At 34.9% G+C, this 26,506-nt stretch overlaps 1 protein-coding gene across 3 annotated transcripts; it reads left to right on the top strand.

The window, feature by feature from the left end:
• The first annotated feature begins 1,546 nt into the window (after positions 1-1,546).
• Positions 1,547-26,506, top strand: IFI44L (interferon induced protein 44 like). 3 transcript variants are annotated; one of them, XM_032296511.1, is made up of 10 exons: positions 1,548-1,697; positions 6,878-6,948; positions 9,551-10,041; positions 10,645-10,693; positions 11,387-11,582; positions 16,588-16,740; positions 18,285-18,456; positions 22,334-22,434; positions 22,742-22,916; positions 23,083-26,506. In XM_032296511.1, the coding sequence occupies exons 3-10, from the start codon at positions 9,561-9,563 to the stop codon at positions 23,115-23,117; spliced, it is 1,362 nt and encodes a 453-aa protein (XP_032152402.1). In that variant the 5' UTR covers positions 1,548-1,697; positions 6,878-6,948; positions 9,551-9,560; the 3' UTR covers positions 23,118-26,506. The 3 variants fall into 3 exon arrangements, with proteins under 3 accessions (XP_032152400.1, XP_032152402.1, XP_032152401.1); XM_032296509.1 differs by having other exon boundaries at positions 1,547-1,697; positions 22,742-26,506; XM_032296510.1 differs by lacking the exons at positions 1,548-1,697; positions 6,878-6,948 and having other exon boundaries at positions 7,730-10,041; positions 22,742-26,506.

Genomic DNA, 26,506 nt, shown 5'->3' with positions numbered 1-26,506 from the left:
TCTTGCAGCTTTCAACAGATCTCAGACCTGTTGTCAAACATTTCTCCAAGGATCCTTGATTCCTTTTATTGGAGACTGATATGGCACGATAGCTGGCCAACACCTTGAGTGACAGACGCTGAGCAGAGAATCCAGCTGAGTCATGCCAGTCTCCTAATCCATGGAAATTGTGTGATAATATATTTGAATTGTTTTAAAGCCTGTGGATAGTAATAACTTGTTACAAAGCAAGATAAAACTGATATCCCCTTTTTTCTAAGACATTCAATTTTGATTTGCCATTCCTCTGCTTTTAGAGCCTTAATAACTTTTCATTGTCTTAATGATAAAATCCAACTTAATTAAAAACTTTTAAGGTCCTCCTGGGCCCTGGTCACCACTCCCCCAGCCTCATTGCTTGTGAATCCAATGCTCTCACTCCATTCCAGACAGACTGAAATACTTGGATGGCCCTGATGACACCATGTTTTCTTACTTTCCTTGCCTTCACTTCATGACTCAGTTTAAACTTTGATTTCCTAGCAAGCCTTTTACAGGTGCCCCAAGCCTGGGGGAGGCTACTGTTCTCCTGGCTCTGAGGGAATGTTTTTCAGTAATTAGTGCAGTAACTCAATTGTCTGTGTCTGACTGTCTTCCTGAGTATACAGCACTCCCTTTCAGTGAGATGTTTTTAATTTTAATTTTAACTTTTTAAATCTTACTCACCATTATCCTTCCCCAGGGTCTATGCCAGTGTGGACTGAGTGAATGAGTAAATGAGAAAATGAACAGCGTAATGCCTTATAAATTCAGGAAAAGCTGAACCATCATTTGTTCCAGTGCAGACAGGCTTGGCTTTGAATACCAGCTAGTTCCATGATCTTTCAGCTGAACTTTTAGTTTTTTTGTGCTTTAAGAAACAAGGGCCAGGCGCGGTGGCTCACACCTGTAATCCCAGCACTTTTGAAGGCCGAGGCGGGCAGATCACCTGAGGTCAGGAGTTTGAGACAAGCCTGGCCAACATGGTGAAACTCCATCTCCACTAAAAATACAAAAAAAAAAAAAAAAAAAAAATTAGCCGGGTGTGATCATAGGCGCCAGTAATGTCAACTACTTGGGAGGCTGAGGCAGGAGAATTGCTTGAACCTGGGAGGTGGAGGCTGTAGTGAGCTGAGATTGCGCCATTGCACTCCAGCCTCTGCAACAAGAGCAAGACTCAGTATCAAAAAAGAAAGAAAGAAAGAAATAGGGATAGTAATAGTGTTTACTGTATGCAATTGTTCTGAGGACAAATTAGGAAAAGATATGCAGTTACACAGTGCCACGTACAACTCTAAATTCCAATTAATAAATGTAGGAAAAATGAGGGAAGTAGAAAAATGCACAAGAAATGTTACATATTAACTTTACTGCAGTTTCTTCTTGGTAGTTATCATTTCATGCATGCCTACAAATGGGCTGCAAGGGAACCAATGATTGTTTTTAGTGCTCAGCAGGGTTTTTTTTTTTTTTTCCTTCTCTTCCTAGTGAGGAAAATGAAACTTAGCGGCAGTTGGCATGCTGCCAGCTGAGCATTTACTGCTCTGAGTTTCAGTTTCCTTTCTTTTCTAGAGTGAAGAAACGGGTCTCTTAACAACCTTCTGTCTCCAAACTGTGGCTGCTCGATAAATCAGAACAGTTAATCCTTAATTTAAGCCTGATCCAACTCTTAGAAACAGGTAAGCGACTTTTTAATTGAAATATAATATTCGTACATATTTATGGGGTATGTGTGATATTTTGATACAAACATATAATGTACAACGATCAAATCAGGATCATTGAGAAATCCATTGCCTCAACCATTTATCATTTCTTTGTGTTGGGAACATTCCAGATCTTCTCTTCTAGCTATTTCAAAACAGACAATAAATTATTAACTATAGTTGTCCTATTGTGCTATAAACACAAGAACTTATTCCTTCTATCTAACTGTATTTTTGTACCCATTAAATATCCTCTTTTCATCACCCCTTCCTCTGACTTTCCCAACTCCTGGCAACCACTAGTCTACTCTCTACCTCCATGAAATCAACTTTTTTTTAAAAGCTTCCACTTATAAGTGAGAACATCACAGGTAAGTGACTTTTTGCCATCCAATGTTTCTTAGCTGTGTGTGAAGAAAAAAGCTTTCTTTTCTTTTTTTTTTTTTTTTTCCTGAAAGGAGTTTCAGAGTGGAATTGCTGCTAATGATCATACTTTTATCTTTCATTTTCCTTATATTTTAGTGAAAATTTTACACACAGATAACTAGTGAGTGTAAATGAACCATTGTAATCTGATACAGTTTATCAGATTTAAAAATTATTTGCTTTGTAAATTGGAATCAATTTCTTTTCCTTAAAAACAAAGGCATTACAAATAAAGTTGAAGAACTCTATGAATCTCTCCTATACTCTTGGTTTTTGTTTTTTGTTTGTTTGAGACACAGTCTCACTCTATTGCCCAGGCTGGAGGGCAGTGTTTCCATGTTGGATCACTGTAGTCTCCACCTCCTGGGTTCAAGGGATTCTCATGCTTCAGCTTTCCAAATAGCTGGGATTATAGGCTTGTGCCACCATGCCTGGCTGATTTTTGTATTTTTAATAGAGATGGGGTTTCACCATGTTGGCCAGCCTGGTCTCAAACTCCTGACCTCAAGTGATCTGCCAGCCTCGGTTTCCCAAAGTGCTGGGATTACAGGTGCGAGCCACTGCACCCAGCCTCACCTATACTCTTTACCTTTCTTTCTATTTCCAGAGGAAAACATTAGCTAAACTTTGGCGTAAGTTTTTGTCATGATTGTTTTTATGGTTTTCTGTATGTGTGTGTGTGTAGTGTGTGTGTGTGTGTATGTGTGTGTGTGTGTGTGTATATATATATATGTATGCATGTATCTAAATATCTCTAGTATTACTTTTTAAAAATTACTTCTGTTTTTATATACCAGCAAAGATGGTTTTACACAATAATTTAAAAAAAATTTATATTTGTATTTATTTTATTTTTATTGATACATAGTACACTACATATTTGCGGGGTACATGTGATATATGGTGATGCACTTAGAATGTGTAATGATTGAGTCAGGGTATTTGTGGTTTCCATCACTTTGAGTATTTATTATTTCCATATTTTGGGAACAATCTAAGTCTTCTAGCTACTCTGAAATATACAATACATTGTTTTTTACTGTAGCCACTCTACGTTGCTGACTAATAGAACTTACACCTTTTATCTAACTGTATATTTGTGCTCATTAACCTGCATCTCTTCACCACTCTTCCTAGCCCGCAGCATCTATCATGATACCCCCACCTTTATAAGATCAACTTTTTAGCTTCCATATATGAGTGTGAAGGTGTGATATTTCCTGTGCCTAGGTTATTTCACTTAATATTCTCCAGTTCTATCCATGTTGCTGTAAATGACATGATTTTACTGTTTTTATGGGTAAATACTATTCCATTGTGTAATATACCACATTTTCTTTATTCATTCATCCATTTGTGGACAGGTAGGTTTTCTACAGTTAATAGAAATTCACAATAGAAAATGTTGCTGTGATAAACCTGAGAGACACTAGGAAGAATTTTAACATATTGACCATATTCAGCAATCTTTTACAATGTGGTGTACAGACTGTAAAATAGCTCATAATTGTCCCTGCCTTCTGGTACTCATGTCCGTGTGTAACCCCCCTTGTCTGTGGATGAAACCTGTGACTTAACTGTAACAGATAGAATTTGGCAAATGTGATATGTTAAGATTATAGTGTCTGCTATGCTAGGAGATTCTCTCACTTGCTGGTTTCAATGAAGTAAGTGGTCATGTTGGGGAGGCCCATTTGGTAAGCAACTAAGAGTGGCTTTAGACCAATAACCAGCTGAGAACTGAGGGTAGCCTCTCATCATCATCAGCAAGAAATGGGGTTCTCATATCTACAACCACAAGGAACTGAATTCTGCTAACAACCACAGGAGATTGGAAGCATGTTCTTCTCCCATTAAACATTCAGAAGAGTCTGCAGCCATGGCTAACACTTTGATAACTGCCTCATGAAAAATTCTGAAGCAGAGAACCAACCTAAGTAATGACTGTATTTCTGACTCAGAGAAACTGTGAGACTATAAATGTGTGTTGTTTTAAGCCTCTAAATTTACTATGCAGCAATAGATAAATAGCATACTAAATTAGTCAATACTAATACTTTATCTGTAGATGTTTTAGGGTTTTCTGCATATAAGATAATATCTGTGAGCAGAGATGATTTTACTTCCCTTGGAATTCAAGTGCTTTTACCTTTTCACTTTCTTTTTTATTTTGACCTACTTGCTCTGGTTAGGACATTCAGTAATACGTTGAATAGAAGTGGTAAAAGTGGATAATCTTGTCTTGTACCTGATCTTCGAGGAAAAGTTATCAGTCTTTCACTGCTGAACGTGATGTTAACTATGGACTTTTTATACATGGATTTACTATGTTGAAGTCATTTCTTCTACTACTGTTTTTTTTAAGTGTTTTTTATCATGAAAAGGTATTGAATTTTGTTAAATGCCTTTTCTGTATCAATTGAGACGACCAATTTGACTTAATCAGACTTCTTCAGAGAAACTGAAGCAACATAAAAAAAACAAAACAAAAGCAAACAAAACAAAACAAAAAACCGAAGGAAATTTGTTATGGGAGTTGGCTCGCATGATTTTGGAGGCCGAGAAGTCTCTCTGTCTGCCATCTGCCAACTGTAAAGCCAGGAAAGCTGGTGGTGTGATCCAAAGGCCTGAGAACTGGTAGAGCCAGTGGTGGAACTCCCAGTCTGAATCCAAAGTCCTGGGAACTGGGAGAGTTGTTGGTGTTAAGTCCCAGAATCCAAATGTCTGGAAACCAGGAGCTCAGATATCTGAGAGCTGGAGAAGATGGATACTCCAGCTCAAGAAGAGAGAATTTCTTCTTCTTCTGACTTTTTGTTCTATTCGGGCCCTCAATGGATTGGATGGTGATTCAAATACCAATCTAAAATGTGTTTGTATCTTCATTTGTCTCAAGATTTCCTCTTATTATTATTTTTATTTTTTTATTTTTTGAGATGGAGTCTCTCTCTGTCACCCAGGCTGGAGTGCAGTGGTGCAATCTCTGCCTGCCAGGTTCAAGTGATTCTCCTACCTCAGCCTTCTGAGTAGCTGGGACTACAGGTGCACATCACCACATCTGGCTAATTTTTCTATTTTTAGTAGAGACAGGACTTCTCCACATTGGCCAAGCTGTTCTCGGACTCATGACCTCAAGTGATCCACCCGCCTCGGCTTGCCAAAGTGCTGGGTTTACAGGTGTGAACCATCACACCTGGCCTCAAGATATTTTTTAATTTCCCTTTTTATTTCTTTTTGATCCACTGCTTATTCCAGAGGGTGTTGTTTAATTCTCACATCCTTGTTAGTTTTCTAGATTTTCTGCTACTGATTTCTAGTTTCATTAGAAGGTTGAGAGGAAAGACACTTGGTATGGTTTCAATCTTCTTAGATTCGTTAAGGCTTGTTTTTTGGCCGGGCGCGGTGGCTCATGCCTGTAATCTCAGCACTTTGGGAGGCCGAGGCGGGCAGATCACGAGGTCAAGAGATTGAGACCATCCTGGCCAACACGGTGAAACCCTGTCTTTATTAAAAATACAAAAAAATTAGCCAAGCGTGGTGGAGCGTGCCTGTAGTCCCAGCTACTCGGGAGGCTGATGCAGGAGAATTGCTAGAACCCGGGAGGTGGAGGTTGCAGTGAGCTGAGGTTGCGCCACTGCACTCCAGCCTGGTGACAGAGAGAGACTCTGTCTCAAAAAAAAAAAAAGAGACTCTTTCTAAAAAAAAAAAAAAAAAAAAGAAGACTTGTTTTTTGACCTAACATGTAATCTATCCTGGAGAATGCTCCTATAACACACTTGAGAAGAACGTGTATTTTGCTGTTGCTGGATGGAATGCTCTGTATATGCCCATTAGGTCCATTGGATCTATACTGTTGTTCAAGTTCTCTGTTTCCTATTGATCTTCTGTTTGGATGTTTTATAATGGATAAAATATTGAAAGTGGGTTATTGAAATTTCCTTCTCTTGTTGTGTTGCTATTTATCCCTTCAAGTCTTTCAGTGTTTGCTTTATTTATTTAGATGCTCTAATGTTGGATGAATATATATTTATAATTGTTATATCTTTCCGGTGAGTTGACTCTTTTATTTTTACATGATGTCCTTCATAGCCTCTTATGACAGGTTTTGATTTAATGTCTATTTTGTGTGGGTTAAGGACAGACATCCCTGCTCTCTTGAGGTTGCCATTTGCAAAAGCACCTTTATTATCACTTGATTTTCATCTTATGTGTGTCCTTAAGTTTAAGTGAGTTCTTGGAGACAGCATATTATTGTATTTCATAATGACATGCTTTGACTCAGTATTATCCTTCTTTCTTTGATTTGCTAATATTTTGCAGATGATCCTTTCATCTATATTTGTGAAAGAGATTCACCTGTAATTTTTCTTTCTTATAACACCATTAACAGGTTTTGGTATCTAAGTTATTCTCTGGAAGAACATGTGTAAGATTGTGTATTATTTATTCTTTAAATTTTGTTAGAATTTAGCAGTTAGACTCTGATCCTTGAGTTTTTTTGGGGCAATTCTTAAATTAATTATGAATTTAGTTTTAATTTTAAAATTATGAATTTTAGCTATGAGAGAGTCAAATGTTGTATTTATTTTTATGTCAGCTTTGGTACATTGCATTTTTCTTGAAATTTGTCCACTTATTCTCAAATTTATTTTTACAAAGTTGTTTATATTGGGATCATTTTATCATTTATTGCATCTGTACTGACATTTTCTCTTCTGTTTTCTTTTTAGGACATTTCTTCCCTTTTTTCCCTTTATCGGTGTCAGCAGTGTTTTACAAATTTTGTTACTCCTTTTGAAAAGTAGGTTTTGGTTTTGTTAATCTTCTCTATTGTATACTTAATACTTCTGTTCATTAATTCTTGCTTTTATTTTTATTATTTAATTTTTTCTGCATTCTTTGGGTTTAATTGGTATTTTTTTCTGACTTTTCAAATGGAATTTATATAATTAATTTTCTGCCTTGCTTCATTTCTAACACATATGTTTAAACATATATGATTTTATGGCATTTTATCTTCACTCCATAAGTTTTAACAAGAATATTTTATCATTTAATTAAGTTTCATTATGATTTCTTATTTGAATAATGTATTATTTCAAAGTATATATTTTATTTTCTAATGTATGAGGGAATCTACTAATTATCTTCTTTTTAAAAAACTTTTTGGCTTATACTGTTGTTCAATACTATGGTACTTTGAAATGTTTTGAGATTTGCTTGCTTTTTAAGGTTGTAGAATATCTTTTCTATACTTTTTCTTTTATTTTTGTATTCCAGTTTCATACCTTAACCAATTTTGCTTCTTTAATCCCTTTTGGCCTCTCCTCTTTTTATTCTCTTTTTTTCTCAATACTTCAGTTGATAGATTTTTATCTAATTCTTTTTTTTTTTTTTGAGACTCAGTCTCTCTCTGTCACCCAGGCTGGAGTGTAGTGACACAATCTCAGCTCACTGCAACCTCTGCCTCCTGGGTTCAAGCGATTCTCTTGCCTCAGCCCCCCAAGTAGCTGGGACTACAGGCGCCCCGCCACCACGCCCTGCTAACTTCTGTATTTTTAGTAGAGATGGGTTTTCACCATTTGGCCAGGCTGGTCTTGAACTCTAGACCTTGTGATCCACCTGCCTCAGCCTCCCAAAGTGCTGGGATTACGGGCGTGAACCACCATGCTTAGCCTGTAATTCTTTAACTAGGTCTACCTTGCATTTAAATGTATTCACTTAATTATTAATTTCCGATATATGTTTTTAAATCTAGAATTTCTTTTTAACTTTTTATTGTATTCATTTTACTGTCAATCATTCAATCTTGCTTTTTAGCTGTTTGAACATATCAAATATAGTAATTTAAAAATCTCTATGGGTAGCTCCAGTATAAGTATGGATTTGTTTCTATTATGTGCTGTTTCTCTTGGTTTTCTATCATGTTGTTTTATTTACCTTGAAACATAAATGTGTTTATGATGAATGAGAGTCAGTGAACATTTTAAAAAATCATAGAGATAATTTGAAGCTAGAAGAATGTTCTTTTCATCCAGACAAGATTTATTTTGTTTCTGCCATATGGCTGTGGACACTAGCAATTCTCATCTACTTTAATTCAATCAAGGATTGAGATTACTGGAGTAGGAAATTAACTCTGTCTGCTTCCAGTCCATACTTACTTCTTCCCTGTAGCTCTTTTCTTAAATTTTTTAAAAAATTGTATTTCAATAGCATTTGGAGTGTAAGTGTTTCTTTGCTACATGGATGAATTATATAGTGGTGAATTCCGAGGTTTAGGGCATCCATCACCCAAGTAGTGTATACTGTACCTAATATGCAATTTTTTGTTTTTTGTTTTTTTAATCCCTAGCCCCTCTTCACCCTCTCCTTTCTAAGTCTCTAAAGTCCAATATATCAGTCTCTATGCCTTTGCGTACTTGTAGCTTAGCTCTCACTTATAAGTGAGAACATAAGGTTTTTGGTTTTCCCTTTAGAATCCCGGACTGTAGTCTAAGGGAAAGGTTTCCAAGCTACTCTCCTTATTGCACTCCAAAGTATGATTTTTATCTCCCTAACTCTGTGAGTTTAGTAAAAGCTTTGCTTGACTTTTCAGCATCTCACGTGCCTTTTCTGAATTTGACAGATGCACATCAGAAAAGTGCTCCCAAATGCTTATCTCTCTTTATTAACTTCTCCAAATCTTTGCCAATAACTATATCTTAACTGCCTTGTTTGCTCTTTAGAGCATTGTAACACATGTATTTTCATAGTTTATCCTGCTTTTCCAGTTTTTTTCATTGAAATAATTGTCATGATGACCAATAGTCTAGTATGCTGCTGTAGGACTTCTATAGCTGTTATCTCCGTTCATATTTCAGTTTCTTTATGTGTTTTTTCCTACATGAATTCCTGGGTTCCGTTTTCTAATTCATAGGTTGGCAAATGATGAATGTAATATGATGATGATGGCCTGTGTTCCAGCCATATACTCTTTTAAAGAAAATTTTACTGAAACACAGTCATGTCCTCTTGTTTACATATTATCTATGACTTATTTTGCATTACAGTGGCAAAGTTGAGTAATTGTGGAAGAGACCATATGGCCTACAAAGGCTAAAATTATTTACCATCTTGTTCGTTATGAAAAAGTTTGCTGACTCCTATTCTGATTTTTTATTTATTCTTTAACATTCTGAAGTTTGTCAATTGATTTAAACATTTTAATGACTTTTTCCTTTCTAAATAATATATTTTTTATCTACCTACTACTGTGCCATTCTATATTTTTTGCCTTAATCAAATAATGTGTTTTAATTAAGTCAGTGAAAAAAAGAACTGACTGAAAGTAGAAGTGAAAATCTAAGCTATAGGCGACTATATTATACAAGCTTCTCAAAATATAATTGTTTTTCCATTAGATATAGAAATATGGAAGTGACCACAAGATTGACATGGAATGATGAAATTCACCTGCGAAAGCTGCTTGGAAATGTTTCTTTGAGTCTTCTCTATAAGTCTAGTGCTCATGGAGATAGTATTGAAGCTATGTTGCAAAGATGCAGCCATCAGGGATGTACTGTAACAATGATTTACGTTAATTGCAATATCATTGTAGCCTTTATGCTTGGAGATTATTCTAATTTATATGAAAATTCTGCAGAGCTAAATGATTCCTTCTGGTTTTCAGTTCAAAAGAAAGATGATACCACTGAAATAGAAACTTTACTCTTAAATATAGCACCACAAATTAGTGATAAAGAATTGGTTGGTCGTTCCTTGAAAAAGGATATTTTCCTTATACGGCTATATAATAACACAATTTATCTAACTGAAGTGATAACAAAAAAGTTGAAACTAGACTTTTACGGCTTCAAAAAATATTTGGAATGTGAAGTTTTTCGAGTTGAAGGTACGTGAAATTAGATAATCCTACATCTCACATTATGGTTCTAATGTTCGTGTTTGGAGGGTAATAATTGCTCTACAAGAGCAACGAAAGTGAGAGGAAAGTCAGGTTCGTGCCAACTTATCCTCTGATAAATTCTGAAATGAAACATGGGGAACATGAAAATTATGAGGTTTTTATCCAGAAAGTATAGGCTGCTTTGAGCAAAGTAAGTTGAGAAATACATGTGCAGAGATAGAGATGAAAAAGAAGATGGAGATGAAAAAGGAGGGGAGAGAGAGACAGAGAGAGAGAGAGAGAGAGAGAGAGAGATCTTATCATTAGAGCTAGTTTGTTTTGACATATGACCCAAAGATCAGACCCTTGTAACATATGACCCTTTGAACTTCTAGGCGTAATTAAGTGAGGGTTTCTAGAGCAAGTTAATATGCAGAGAGGATAATTTTTTCTTCTCTTCCTCTCACTATGCTGCCAACCCTGACTCCTAACTAAGCAGCTCAGCCCTGGGTTATGCAAATGAATTCGATGTCTTATTTTAAAAGTAGACATGACCACATTTAACCGGAGAAGTTTAAAAACCTTATGATGCTATGTTTATTCCTATAGGATTTAAGGATAACCTAGACTATGCAAAGAAGATAATGAAAGCTGGAGAGTAAGTTAGATTTGTGGGCTATCTACTCATCATTTTATTTAGACCAATTGTATAAAGAATGCTGACAAGTAGTAAAGATAAAAATCATGCCACTTGAAAAGATAAACAAGAGTTATGATGTTATTGATATAAAATAGCAAAGACACTACCAACTATGAAACTTTAAAAATCCACCTGATAACGTTGACCAATTGGACTTCGTTTCCACTTTAGACGTTAGATTCAAATTTTTCAAGTTATAACCATTTTAGATAATTTCTCTGAATCTTTTCCTTGAGATACAGCGTTTGAGAATCCTCAGTAAATGTTAAAAACAAACCCTTTTTCAATTTATAGTTAGATAGCTACATTGTCTATATTTTATTTTGATTTCTTCTTAATATATTTTTAGTGAAAATAATAATTTATCTTCAATGTTACTAATATTATACTTATGTGGTCTAAGACAGATAGTTGAAAAATGGTTTGGTTGCTGGTTAATATTTAACTTTAGTCAGATATAAAATAATGCATTTTCTTTAAGCACAAAATGTATAACTTTAGATATTTACAAATCATATCATAGAAGATTCCGTTATCAAAATAATAAGTAATAAAAAAATCCTTCTTAGAGAAGAGAAAGAAGCTCTAGGTGACTTGTGGTGTTCTTTATTGGGTGTTCTTGTGCTGTATTTAACCATTGCATTTTAACAGGCACAGAAATAGGCTTCTAGCAGAAATCAGAGATTACAAGCCCTATGCAGACTTGGTTCCAGAAATTCGTATTCTTTTGGTGGGTCCAGTTGGGTCTGGAAAGTCCAGTTTTTTTAATTCAGTCAAGTCTATTTTTCATGGCCATGTGACTTGCCAAGCCATCGTGGGATCTGATGTCACCAGCATTACTGAACAGGTAAGTTATTTCCCTGAGGATTTTATTCTATAGATTACAATTATTATATTATTTATGTTTTTGCCTTTTTCTCTCAGGACAATCCTAATATATAATTAAATGCTAAATCTACAATTAAATCCTAAATCAAATGGGAAATAGGAGTAAAATTTTAATCAGAATCACCTCCATTGAGCTATATTATACAGAGAAGTTTTCAAATTTTATAGATGGAAGAAGCAGTTATATAAATAATACTTTTTAGTGTTTGTGTAGAAAACAAAAATTGAAAAACTCTGTGGAAATCTTTGACCATTATATTTGATGTTCATTTTTACACATGTACCACATGATTTTACCTAGTTTAAATGATTTTCTCATAATAAAATAATAAGAATTATGTAAGATATTTTATTTTATTTCATAATTCCATTCTCTAAGACATGGTCATGAAAAGCAAAAATAGTAGTTCACATTGGTGGGTCAACTTTGAAGGAGAAATTGAAGTGTAAATCTATGCTCTTACAAAAACTATCTTATTTACAAAAAGATATGCTTAAGGAAATAAATAGTAATATAGATTTCTTAATTGTTACCCTAAAGAACTACAAATTATGATGCAACAGTTGTCTAGAAAATTCCTTCTGGTTTATGCTTATCAATGTTATCATGCAATCAAACAAAAAATAATAAAGGAAAAAACAAAATTTTAGAATCAGTCTTTTTTTATGATAACCACAAATTATGTCACTTGTTAGGGAATATGCTGTTATTATCAATGTAAAATTTAGCATAATATAAGACTACATAATAGACAGTAATGGTTCATTTGAGCTTCTGTGTCACATTCAATAACTGAAAGAATTTTCTAGGACTTTCCAGAATCACATCTTATTTCTTGATATTGGCCAGATACTATGCTCTTGAGTGGCTTTAATATCTCAGTGTAGCCTCAGAAGTCATAACTAGATACTGCCACACAATTTCAATTAATTAAGCATTGACTGAAATGTTTCTGTTTGTTAAATGTTCATTCAGAACTAGAGACCTAGTTACAAATAATGCTTGGTCTCATTGCCCAGAGATCTCAGAGACCAATGCAGATAATAAATATGCATCATTTATTGTGATACATGCCACAATAGAGGTACTATTCAAGACAAAATTTCTATTTCTTCCTCTTAAGTTTTAAATTTCAAAGGTCTTGTTTTAAGAGAAGATGTAGATACTGAACTCCAGTGAAATGCAAATGTTATTTAAACTGAAGACATATGGGGGGAATTTTAGGAGGGAAATAAAATATTTTATTGCTTAAAGACCTTTTTGTTTGAATAACTGAAGTTATAAAGGAAGCAAATTAATGGTAAGGAAACTGTGAAGACGCATATTGGTGTTCCTGAAATTTTACAATGTACTTTAGCACTAGGGCTTAGTATAATTCTTTTGTGTTGGGGCACTAGTAGGTCTTATTCTCCTAGATAAAAATCTTCAGTAGGATTACTCCTACACATTTCACGGCCCAGTGAGAGCTTTTGACTTTATTACAGATTACAATAGGTCATAGAGGGTATTTTCCTTCTGGTTTGAGCTATATTACACCCTTGCCAGCACCACAGATGGAAAAATTGTACTTAAAGTGTCTCTGAGAAATTCTTTCCTTTGTAATTCTTCCCAAATCTTCTATACTTTTTTGTGTGTATGTGGAAAGTATATCTGACCAACAAATAAAATAGTTTCAGAATTCTTCTAAAAAATACTCTTGCAGTAAGATGGAATGTGTTTATCTGGGAAAGAAGCTTCTGTTGTGCTTCTCAAAGTGAGATTTGTGGACCACTCGGGTTTCCTGAGACATTGTAAGGGTATCTCTGAGTTCAAAACAATTTTTTAGAATTATTCTAAGTTTTTTTTTTGTTTTTTTCTAGTGTATTGACACTTGAATTTATTATGCAACATAGTTTCACCTGTTGGCACATTAGTATGAATCAAACGTGGCACGAAACATGACTAGCAGTCATCATATTTCTCCCAATTGCTGTACTTAAAGGAAAAAAAAATGCCAGTTTTACTCAAGAATGTCCTTTATGAATAGTTACAGTTATTGGCTTTATTTAAACTCCACTTTGGAGTATACATCATTTTAATATTCAGTGTGATAAAATGGGAAGTGCTCATAAAGTACTTCTAATGCTATTGAAAATTGGCAGTTGTCTTTAGAAAAAGCACTGGAGCAACTGAGTTGTTAACTGAACCTTTTTAAAAATATATAACATCACATTTACTGGACAGAACAGACTTATTTATTCTTGGATATTTGGCAGCTATTTTAATAAACATACTTAAAGTGACCCTACTAATCCGGATAACCCAGTGAACCAATGTTTTAAAATGAACAATAAATTAGGCTAAAATTATGCATGAGTAAAAGATATATTCAAAGTGTAAGATAGACCAATGGATTTAATGTGGCAGCATACAAAAATGTCACAGATTCCACATTACAACTAACCTTTAAGAAGTTATTACTTGTTGAGCTTTAATATATCATGTTGAGGAATATTCATACCTGAAAGTTATACAGTGAAATATTACCTCCTCTCATATTATACATATGTGTGAGAGGCCATATTTTCTTCACATACTTCAATTAAAATAACATATCAACAGATTGAATCAGAGCCACATGTATCTCATATATACAGTTATTTTCCTTAATCCAGAGATTAAAGAGAATTTTAATAATAAACCAATGACACTGTTTTCTACAATTTTTTTAAAAAAATACTTTTTAAATAAAAAATAAAAATGTTATTTGATGAATATGTGACAGGTTTGTAATTGTATTTTTAATGATTAAGACAACATTTAAGAGGAGGAGGGGCAGAGCAAGATGGTCACACAGGTCACTCCGGCAATTGTCCCTCCACTGAAACATCAGTTTGATTTTGAACAACTATTAACACACAAAAATATCTTCACAAGGCCTCAGGAAACCAGGTGAAAGATCACAGTACCTGGTTCTAGCATAATCATAAGAAAAGATACATTGAAGAGGGTAGGAAAGATAGTTTTACATTATCTGCATCACCCCTTCAACTCCAGGCAGCATAGTGTAGAGAGAACTATCATCTGCTTGGGGGAAAAGAGGGAAGTGAGGACAGGACTTTGCCCGGACTCCAATATCAGGCCTGCTACAGAAAAATCCAGCACTGGGTCGAAGCCCATGGCCCCAGACTTTAGGCTGATGTCTGAGGGCTGAGCCTCTAGACCCATGCTGGTGCCAAGTGAGACCATGTGGCCCTAGATTTCAAGCTTGCATGGTGGACTCAATCCCTGGGCCACACCATGGATTGGTTATTAGTGGCCCAGCCTGTGAACAGCTCTTAGTGGCAGGGATGCTGCAGTGGTCCTGAGCTTTAGGCATGCCTCAGTGCTGCACAAGTCACCGTGGTCCCAGGCTTTGGGACCATGCAAGGCAGCCTGCCCAGACTCTTTGGATGGGCTGATTGTTGAAGGACTTCTCCAGACAAAGGCGATCTGCAAATTTAGGAATAAGTACCTACTTCCAGAGATGTTTGTACATTGACATAGGGTCACAAGGGTCAAGAATGATCAGTGTAACATGATGTCACTAAAGAGAGAAAATAATGTACCAGTGACCCAAAGTAGAGATGTATGAACCACCTGAAGAATTTAAAATAATTATTTGAAGGAAGCACAGCAAATTTCAAGAAAATACAGAGAAACAATTTAACAACGTGAGAAAAATGTTGAGTGATCAGAATAAGAAATTTAGTAGAAAGTTATGATAATTACAAAAATCAAAAATCTCAGAGCTAAAAAAACACAATGGGTGAAATGAGAAATGACATAGAAAGCATCAGCAGCAGAATTGATCAAGTAGAAGAGTCTGTAAACTTAAAGGCAGGTTATTTGAAAATATAGGCGAGGAGAAAAAAACAGAATGAAAAAGAATGCAGAAAGCTTATGGGATTTAGTATCAAAAGAACAAATACTCAAGTTATAGGAGTGAAAGGAGACAAGAAATTAAGAGTGATAGAAAGCTTAAATAAATAAATAGTAGCAAAACCTTCCCAAACCTAGAGGAAGATGTAAATATCCAGGTAAAGGTGAGAGAAAAGTCCCCAATCGGTTTTAATTCAAACAATATTAACCCAAGACATATTAAAATCAAACTATAAAATATCAAAGAAAAAGAGAGGACTCTTAAAACAGGAAGATAAAAAAGCAAATAACAGAGAGTTTTAATAAGGATGCTAATAAGTAATTTAAAATATCTGGAAGTATAAAACTCACTGTTAAAACTAAGTATACAGTAGAATTCGGAATACTCTAATACTATAATGATGGTGTGTAAATCAGTTATATCTTCAATATGAAGGTTAAGAACCAAAACTACTACAATAATAATAACTGTAACACTTTGTTAAGGGACATGCAATATGGAAAGGTATTGTGGTATCAAAGATGTAAACCGTGGGGAGGAGTGGAGTAAAAATAGAGTGTTTTTTTTTTTTTCTAAGTGGAGCTGTTATTAACTTGACATAACTGGTTATAAATATGTTTTTTTGTATAAGCATCATGGTTAACCACAAAACAAATACTGATAGTAGATACACAAAATATAAAAAACAAGGAGTCAAAACATGCCACTATTTATATATACATACACACACACACATATGCATGTATGTGTGTATATATATATATGTGTATATATACATGTTTTACATGATAAATTACATATAATTTCCCTTTTAATTAAAAAACAAGCATTTAAACTTTTTTTAGTATTAATTTCCAATATTTTAATCATCCACAGATATTACCCACTTAAATAACAGTTCTTTGGGATTCTCAATAACTTTTAAGAGTCTAAAGGGGTCTTGAGACCAAACTGCTTGAGGACCATGGTGTTTAAATATTAATCAGTCTCTTTTCTTCTTATTGTCATGCCTTGAATGCTGGGTGATGAATGAACATTTACACGTAATATATTTTTTAACAGTATAGGATATATTCTGTCAAAGATGGAAAAAATGGAAAATCTCTGCCATTTAAGTTGTGTGACACCATGGGACTAGATGAGACAGAGGGAGTAGGACTATGCATTGGTGACATCCCCCACATCTTAAAAGGTTGTGTGCCAGACAGATATCAGGTAAGGATTCTTCAATATCCAGAAAATTTCAAATCATTTTCTTCAGTATTTTTAATTGAATTTTCAACCTCAAAAGGCAATTTTAACTGCCATAATGTGGTTTCAACATCACCCAATACAATTCTACTTTAAATGAAAAAGAATTCATATAAAAAAGTAGAGTGACTATTGTTCTTTTCTGTAACATTGAGAAATAAAGCCAAAAGGCAGGATTCTATTCATCCACATTCCAGGAAAAGATCACGGGGATGTTGTGTTTTTATCACTCCACACTAATGTAAACTAATAATAAAATAGTCACTTAATCTCTTGCACTTTTTGGATTACATAGACAAAATATTGGAACAAGTACTACTTTGTGTTGAAATGTGATTTTATACTGTAAGTGCTTAGATTTCACTACTAAATACTTAGATTCAAAATTTGGCTCTGCCACTAATGCATGTGTACCCATATGTAAGATACACACTTTCTCTCATAGTCTCTTTTTAGGTGTGAAATGTTGGTATTAATAGTGTCTATCTCATAGGGTGGCTAAGAAGGTTAAATGAGATATTGCAGTCTAAGTTGTCAAAAAAGCTAATAATGATCGTTACCTTTCTTTAGGTGTTGGGTATCAGCCTCAGTTTCTAAAGAATAACCTCTTTTGCCTCCCAATTGTGCTGAGTTGGAAACCTTACCTATGTATTCATTTCTTTACTCAGAAACCATTTATTATAAGCCATATTTGTGCCAAATTCTAAGCCAGTTACTGAAAACACATAGTTCAATAACACAAGCCTTATCCTCTAGGAGTTCATAATCCAGTCAGGGGAAAGGAGTCATAAAGATAAAGAGAGGAGGAATGCAGTGAAGACATTGGAGACATCAGAAGCATACTAACACCCTAATTTTTCATAGCAGGGAATCAGTCAATTCAGTCCAACATTGAAATATATAGTTTAATAACTACACATTTCCAAAGTATTGTTTCATAATCTACTTCCTTAATCTTAGAAAGATTACTGTCTTGTGATAAGGAGACATTAACTTCAAAGTTGGTATTTCTTTTATTTGACTTTAGTTTGTTTTTCTTCTGTAAAATCAAAATAAATTACAGTCTTTTAGTTTAGCAGTTTCAATATTTTTTTCTTTCTTTTATTTTTTCTATCCATTAGTTCACTTAAGCATGCAAAATGCTTAGGGAGAAGCCTTAAATTGTATTTAACACGTGTTAATGCTGTTTATTTCTGGATACAAATATTTGAAGTCAGCTTTTAAAAGATAGTCTTTATACTTTCCTGCAATACCTACAATGGATAATTATCATTTTTACCAAATCAATGAAGTGTTGTTGTTTTTTTTTTTTTTTCACAAGAGAGATATAATGGTATTATGCTCACAGTGGAAAGGAAGTAAAGAGGGGATACCACAAATTTGGGGAAAGAGTAGCTGAGGGGCAGGAGGGAGGTAAGAGGTGACAGTATTTGAAGCATTAACTGTGTCTTTAAAGATTAAACAGAAGCTCTCTGAATTATTCATGTTACTTTATGTTTTTATAACAGTTTAATCCCCATAAACCAATTACACCTGAGCATTCTACTTTTATCACTTCTCCATCACTGAAGGACAGGATTCACTGTGTGGCTTATGTCTTAAACATCAATTCTGTTGACAATCTCTCCTCTAAAATGCTGGCAAAATTCAAGAAAGTTCACAAAGAAGTATTAAGCTGTGGTGAGTCTCATTGTGCTTATCAAACAAATTTTATTCTGAAATAATTATAGATTTGCAGGAAGTTGCAAAGAGGGTACAGAGATTTCCCATGTACCTTTCATCTGATTTCTCTGGCGCAGTGGCTGTTGCAGGTAGAGATTATTCACAGGCATGACTGAAGAAAGACCCCAAATCCTAATGTTCAGTCTTTAAAGAATAGAGTAGCCGTAATTTTTTTTGTCATGTATGATTTTCCTGAGTCTTTAAGTAGGGAAATCCCATCTTCACACTATGTGGCTAGACTAGGAAAATCGAATCAAGGAAAATGATTATTGTTAACAATGTGTGTTTATAGATCTGTGTCATTTTATCACGTGTGAATTGATGTACCCATCACTAAAACCAACTATTACATCACTTTGTAGATTTCCCTCATGGCACCCACTATTCCCCCACCATCCTTAATTCTTGGCAACTACTAATATTTTCTTTATTTCCATGATTTTGCCATTTTGTGAATATTATACAAATGGAATCACACAGTATGTCACCTTTTGAGACTGGCTTTTTTGACTCAACCTAATATCCTTAGACATCCGTCCAAGATTTTGTATGTATTTATTGTTCATTAAAAAAAATTTTTATAGTATTCCATGGTATAGATATACCACAGTTTAACCATGCTATATCAAAAAATATTCCAGTTTTTAGCTACTGCAAATACAATTCCTGTAAATATTAGTGTTGAGGTTTCATGTGGATATAAGTTTTTTATTCCTCTGGGATAAGTCTCCAGAAGTGTAATGCTGGGTCATATAGTAACTGTATATTTAGCTTTGAAGGAGATCACCACTCCAGAGGGACTGTACCAATCCCACCAGCAATACATGAGATAACTAATTTTTCTGCATTCTTGCTACTATCTGGTATTGCTGCTGTTAGAAAATTCTTAACTCTTCTAATAGGTGTATACTGATATTTCATTAGGGTCTTAACTTGCATTGCTTAATGACTAATGACATTGAACATCTTCTCATGTGCTTATTTGCCTTCCATATAGCTTGTTCAGTGAAATGTCTCTTCATGTCTTTTGACAATTTTCTGATTGGGTTATTTGTGTTTTTTAGAAGTTGAATTTTCAAAGATCTGTAAATCCTAAGTGTGAGTTAATTGCCAAACACATGGTTTACAAATAGTTTCTTTCAGTCTAGCTGTCTTATTATTATGACGATTTTCAGCCCTGCCATCTCTCGTCTCTCCTTTTGGAACTCTGTGACATGAATTCTAGATTTTTTTTTATAGTCTCACAATGTATTTATTTTTTTGTGCCTATTTGATCTTTATTCTTCAGAGCGAGTAATTTCTATTGTTATATCTTTAAATTCACTTGTTCATTACTTTGTCCTTTCCCTTCTGCTTTTGAGCATATCTATTATTTTTCCTATCTTGGTTATTATATTTTTTAGTTCTAAAATTTCAGCTTGATTCTTTCTCATATCTTCTATTTCTTTGCTGAGACATTCCACTTCCTTCATTTCTTTCAAGCATATTCCTACTTGGTTTTTATGCACTTTCATGATGGTTGCTTTAGAATCCTTGTCAAATAATTCTAACATCTTTGTCATCTAGTTAGGGTCAGGCTCTCCTGATTAGCTTTTCTCATTTAAGTTGAACATTTCCTGGGTTTTGATGTGACAAATGATTTTTAATTGTGTTTTTTATATTTTTGGTATTTTATTCTGTGATTCTGAATCTTACACCATGTGTTTTAATAGACATATTCTGATACTGGTAGGATGAAAAGTACAGATTTACCATGGCCTTGTCTGACACCCTTAGAGAAAGGGTGCCCCATATAGGATCCCCTGACATCACAGGGGCTAGAAGCCTCCTTGCATCTAAGGTTAATGAAGGCTAAAGTTCCAGCTTCTCACTTGTTCTCCCGTGACACTGCCAAAGAGGGAGAAGAGCACCTCATTGCTGCTGATTGGATTGAAGTCTAGGATCCCCAAGTAGCCTCCATTGACACCATCAGGAGGGACCTTGTTAGTATAGTGCAGGTATAAATGTTCTGGCTCCCTACGTTTTTTTCTTCTCTGATACTACCTCGGCTAAGGTTAAAGGTTGGTAAAGGGAAGGACATATCCATGGATAGGGCTAAGGTGAATTCCGTGATGTTTGGTTGGGATAGTGTGGCTATTTTCTGAAAATTTTCTGTCTTGCTACACAGCCCTTTTTCTCATGCTTTGACTAGATGGAACAGGTTTTACTTTACTTTTTTTTTCTTTTTGTTGGCTCTAATTGGCATTTTCCAGTTGTGAGTGTCTCTAAAAGCCAATCTGGGACATATGAAATAAAAAGAAAGCCTAGAGAACTGATCTCTTTTTTGTTTCTTGGGTCTCAAGGTCTCTAGTCAAATTGCATTCTCTGCACTTTCCAATCGTTGTGTTTGATTTATGTATAATGTCCAGAGATTTTAGCCATATTTAGTGTAAAGAAGAGGGGAAAGTCTATACCACTTGATCCACAACTGGAAGTACTCTCACCGATCTTCCAAAAGATTTTAATATAAAGAAAATAATATAATATAAATATAAAAGAAAATAATATAATATAATATAAAAATAATATAAATGAATTGATTTTAATATAAAGAATTGTGTTTATATTCCAAAGTCTCACTGCTTACTATATTAATAGAAAGGTCACATATTTAGATTCCAAAAAGTGCTATGCAGTTTAATGTATAGAGCATTGTCTCGGTTAAGTGACCCTAGTTTTTAAGTAGTAGTAAACTTTGACCTTGAGGAAGGTAACTTAATTTCACTGAACTTTAGTCTTCTGTTCTTATCAAATGGCGATAGTAAGTTTTGCATCTGAACTTAATAAACTGTCTAACAAACGCCTGAGTAGTGAACATTAGATACACACAATGTAAATATATAAGCATATATAAGTACTTAACAGTTCTAAAGTTATGGAGGGATTGAGGTAAGAGAGAAGTGCTAAGCTTCACAATGAGTTTGCAAGATGTATGGCAACACATTGTGCTTGGCGTGCTGGATGGCAGTGTTTAATGCAACTAACTGTGCTGACTTAGGACCTCTAAAAGGACATTGCATTAATTTTGAAAGAGAAGAAGTTCATTGTAACAGAGGTTGAAAAAAATGGTAGATGCCAATTGAGAACTTCTGTGTACCAGAACTAAGTGTTTATTGGCCAACTTTGCTAGTTATTCCTTTGAAGCTTGAATGAAGAGAAGGTAGTAAAGGAAATAATTTAGTAATGGAAAAAAGGAACACAAGATTTTGGTAGGACAAAGGTACTAAAAGCTCTGGTGAAGGAGTCTTAGGGGCTTCCTTGACTGGCCTTAGAAATTAGTCTTGTATTTTCCTCAGAAGTAGTTGTTAGCATAGCAGAATTTGGATTTGCTTAGAAGTCAAGTGTGATTTATTAATCCAGTCCCTGTGGTTTGAGGGAGAAAGCAGTAGGTCCTTAGTAGAACTGTGTCATCAGTACAGTTTGCTCTCATAAATGTTCATATACAACCCTCCTCACTTCCTCTCTTTCTTGTGGTTCTTTTTAGTCCGCAGAGTCCGGCAACCACTTTTTTTTTCCCTTGACCAATTTAAAACACACTATTTGAATGGAATCGTAGATAATTGCAGTTTAGCATGAATTTAATTGCATTGAAAAATGATCTCTCATGTTGGAAGAAAAAGATCAAAGATCGTTTCTCCACTAGAAAAGCTTCAGGCTCCATATTGAGAATTATTGGGAATATTTTATTCTTCAAATATCAAAATCACCTTTTAGAGTTGCTTTCACACATATTTAATAACTTGTTGACAAATTGATATTTATGATATAAGGTAACTGATTTTTCTATTTGATATAGGTATAGCACATGTAGCCTTGCTTACTAACGTGAATAATTGCAGTGAGGTTCTTCAAGACAACTTTTTAAACATGAGTAGATCTGTGACTTCTCAAAGCAAGGTAAAGAATGCTAATCATCATCAGATATTTTTGTAATCGTATCACAATCATTCTTGTGTGTGTGTCTGTGTGTATATATGTGCTCACATGACACATTTGCAGGGAAATGAAGAATGGGATCAATTGCTTTGAGTAATTCAAATCTATATCACACTTTAAAACTGCAATGATCTGAATTATTAGTATGTTCTGAAGATAACTTATTCAGCCTTAGCTTCTTTGATTTCTTTCTTAAATTATATTTAAAATTGGTCAAATTTTAAATATTAAATACAAGACTTACGCTTCTTAAATATACTTTCCACAGGTCACAATTGTCAATAAAATGCTAGGCATCCCTATTTCCAATATTTTGATGGTTGGAAATTATGCTTCAGATTTGGAACTGAACCCTATGAATGATATTCTGATCCTCTCTGCACTAAGGCAGATGCTGCGGGCTGCAGATGCCTTCTTAGAAGATTTGCCTTTTGAGGAAACTGGTAATCTGTCCCTTTTCTCCCCCTCTCATAAATTACTGGTTATTTTTTAAAAAATCCTAAGGTATATATCAGTTATTAGATGGCTGGGGCCCATCTCCCTGCCCTAGTCCTGAAAACCACATTAAGATATGCGCTTCATTTCCACTCTTGTTTGTTTCATTTGCAGGTGCAATTGTGAGAGTGTTACAGCCCTGCATTTGATATCCTTGACTCTGGATATCCGTGACTCTGACATTTGGGCCAACCTGTATTGGCGTGCCTCAATAAGAGTCCATCTCTATTGACAGTTGCCTTCAGATTTTGCTTCTGTTCATTTTTCCTTCTGTCCTTGGAACAGTCATATCTGAAGTTGAAAGGCCAAACCTGAGAAGCAGTGGGCTAAGATAGGCCCTACCACAAACCACTCTTCCATATTTCTGTGCTATTTACGATTCAATTTCTGTGATATATTTTTAAACCATTCCAGGAAAAATGAGATATTCTTTTATTTATTCTTCTATAACTAACACTCCATATACCTCTATGTAGTACTAATCACATTGAATAATAGTTATAAAATTTTTGCATAGACATCTACTTTCTTAAATAGATTGTGAGTTCTGTGAGAAACAGCATGGATTTTATTTATCTATGTATTCCCAGAGCTTATCACAGTGCCTGGTAATGAGCAAGCATACTTGCTATTACTGCCTCCACCACCCTCTCTGACATCACATTCACTTTAGATTTTTCTCCGCATGCCTGTAGTGTGCCACCATACCCAGTTAATGGTGGCTTACTCAGGAAGCTGAGGTGGAAGAATTGATTGAGCCTGGGAGGTGGAGGCTACAGTGAGCTGAGATTGTGCCACTGCACTCTAGCCTGGGAGAAAGAGTGAAATCCTGACTCAAAAACAAAACAAAACAAAATAAAACAACAAATAACAACAAAACAGAAATGAAGACTAAAAGAGAATGAAAAGCTGGGGAGAGGGAGTAAATATAAAAAAGTGTTTCACATATACCTGAATGAAAATATGAATGACTCTTAAGTAACTGAATTAATTAAAACGAACCAACACTTTAAAAGAATTTACATTTTATTTCTATGAAAAAAATAAATGTTTCTCTTCTAAAAAGCCCATGCCTGATTATCATTAATTGAATTCCAAACCACACTAGACATGTGTCTATCAAATTAGATTACTGGTGCAAATCAATAAGAGCGTTCTTAGACTCATGCTCCAAATAATTCCGAAGTCCTCTCAGTAGCTGCGAAAACTAGGACTATCAAGAAAGAAAAACAAAATTGCCAAAAGATAGTTTTCAGCGTTTTTTTTTCCCTTAAAAACCTCTTAATAATCCTCTTCTCCAAATTTCCCAGTTTTTTTCAAAAGAATATTCTTTGGTTCAACGATTATCAACATTCTGACAGTCTAATTTAGTTTTAATCAGAATTATCCTTGTATTTTGTGTAGTCATGGGTATTAAAAGAGCAAGAGTTTCTTAGGTCCATTTATGGAATATTTCCTAAAGCAAAGCTGCAAGTGAAGTTGTGCTCAAGTGAATGTTCAGGAGACATGACTCAGTGGAAGAAATTGAGTCTTTAAAAAAGACCTAGGAATAGAAGAACCATGGAAATTGAGGCATAGACCTAGAAGTAGATGTTGGGAACAAAATTAGAGAGGCAACTCTAAAAAGTTATTATAGGCTCACCAGAGTTGTGTGCCTGTTGCATAGTAACTTACCAATACATCAAAATAGTAGGTGTCACAATAGAGAAAGAGTTTAGTAATTGGATGGCAGCAAAATGAGGAAGATTGAGGGAATCTCAGATCAACCTCCCTGCTGGGTCTAGGACTGGGGCTTTTGAGAGAAAGGCAGGTAAGGGATTGAAGGTCTGGAGCTGATGATTGGTTGGGGTGTAGGAGATGAAATGAAACAGAGATGAAAACTGCATTTTTTTTTTTTTCTGAGTCAGTTCCTTGGAGTGGGTCTTCAGACTGGTGTCAGTAGACCCATGGGATTCCAGGTTCTGGAAAACATTTTAGATAGAAACTTGAAGTTTCTTAATGTTAAATATATTATCTTATAGAAACAACGAAGGGAAGTTAGTGCCTTGTGAGAATGTCTATGTGACTTTTAGGCGGCAAGAAATTATAAGGAAAGGAGCTAAAAGTCAAGTTGTAAGTAGCTATAAGGAATTGGCTTAAGGGCAAGCTGGTTAATACTTAACTGTGTTTTTATTCAAAGTCTACATTTTATTTAGTGGTTAATATGTGCTGTTCATTAGGATGGTTTCATAGTTACCTTGCAGATGTGGAAGCAACAGGTCCAAAAAGTAGGGCATGATTTTCTCCATGTAATCCAGGGAAAAACAAGTCATGACCATTGTTGGTTGGGAGACTGAAGGTGTTTGAAGGCTTAACATCATTCTCACCAATTTTAGGGCCATAATTCACCCATCCCTTTGGTGGAGCCAGAAAAAAAATCTGGGTAGAATGTAAGACTTCCTTATTTTGTTTAAAGGGGTAACAAAGAGTGCCCTTATGAAGGAGATGAAGACCCTGCAAGGAAGAGGAGTAAAAGAGAGATCAAGAAACAGTGAGGAACATTTCATTTGACCCAACATCTTTTAGGAGCTTAAATGTTGACTCTAAGTTCTCCTTTTTGTGCTAAAATGGACAGTATTAGCAAAATGATATCACAACTTCTTATCCTCTGGCTCTGGAAACACTTAAATATCAAATGGAATTAAATATATATTTGAAATTTAGGTTAGGAAATATTTGTGAGGAGGCCTCAAAAAGTGGGAAACGTCTTTTGCCTGGGAGGACCTCTTTCATTTTGTGGATTTCCCTGATCTTTCTCTACCACCCTGAGGGGTAGTGGGAATTATCATTATGCTACATTTTAGAGGTCATCCAGGATTTTTGAAACCTGACATAATTTGCAGTGAAGCAAGATGTACAGCTCAGTCAAAGACACGAAATTCTTCTTAGAAAAATAGTGCTAAGAAGTATAGCAGAGGAACTATTAAGTGTGGTGGAAGATAGAATATCATCCTAAAGTGAGAGTGATGTTGTGGAGACAGTTGAAATGTCAGTGCTAGAGCCCTTTGTGGTGTGAACGGGTAGGTTAGGTTGTTGCATTAGAAAGTGACTGTTTCTGATAGAAATGTGTAGCTTTGTGCAAACGCACCCACCACTGACCTCAATAAAATAATGAGAAAAGAAAAATAGAACAGTTTGAGTTCTGTGAGGTACACTGGCCCAGAAAGGCATAAGTATGGGCCTTTAGTCTTGCCTCCTGGGTGCCACACTGCCCCTCCACACACATACCTGGGGACAATTGTTTAAAGTTATTTTGTTCCCGACTAGCACTTTGCCCGTTATCTTCATGTTCCTGGAATTTGATACAATTTATAGCCAATCAATAGCTTATGTTATTTTACTGTAAATTCCTGGTAAATAACTTAGAAACTGCCTCTTCCTTTTCTTTGAAAACATACTTGTAACTGTTGCTAATAAGATTGCATATTGTTCAGGGCAACTGGAATCTATGCTGTTGGGTTGCAACCCTCATGCTTGGCCCAAATAAACTCTCTGCTTA

Source organism: Sapajus apella, unplaced genomic scaffold (assembly GCF_009761245.1).
Source record: "Sapajus apella isolate SASKATOON/1434 unplaced genomic scaffold, GSC_monkey_1.0 scaffold36, whole genome shotgun sequence".
Taxonomy (NCBI): domain Eukaryota; kingdom Metazoa; phylum Chordata; class Mammalia; order Primates; family Cebidae; genus Sapajus; species Sapajus apella.
Note: the sequence above shows the minus strand (reverse complement) of the source record. Positions and strands in the feature narration are given on the sequence as shown.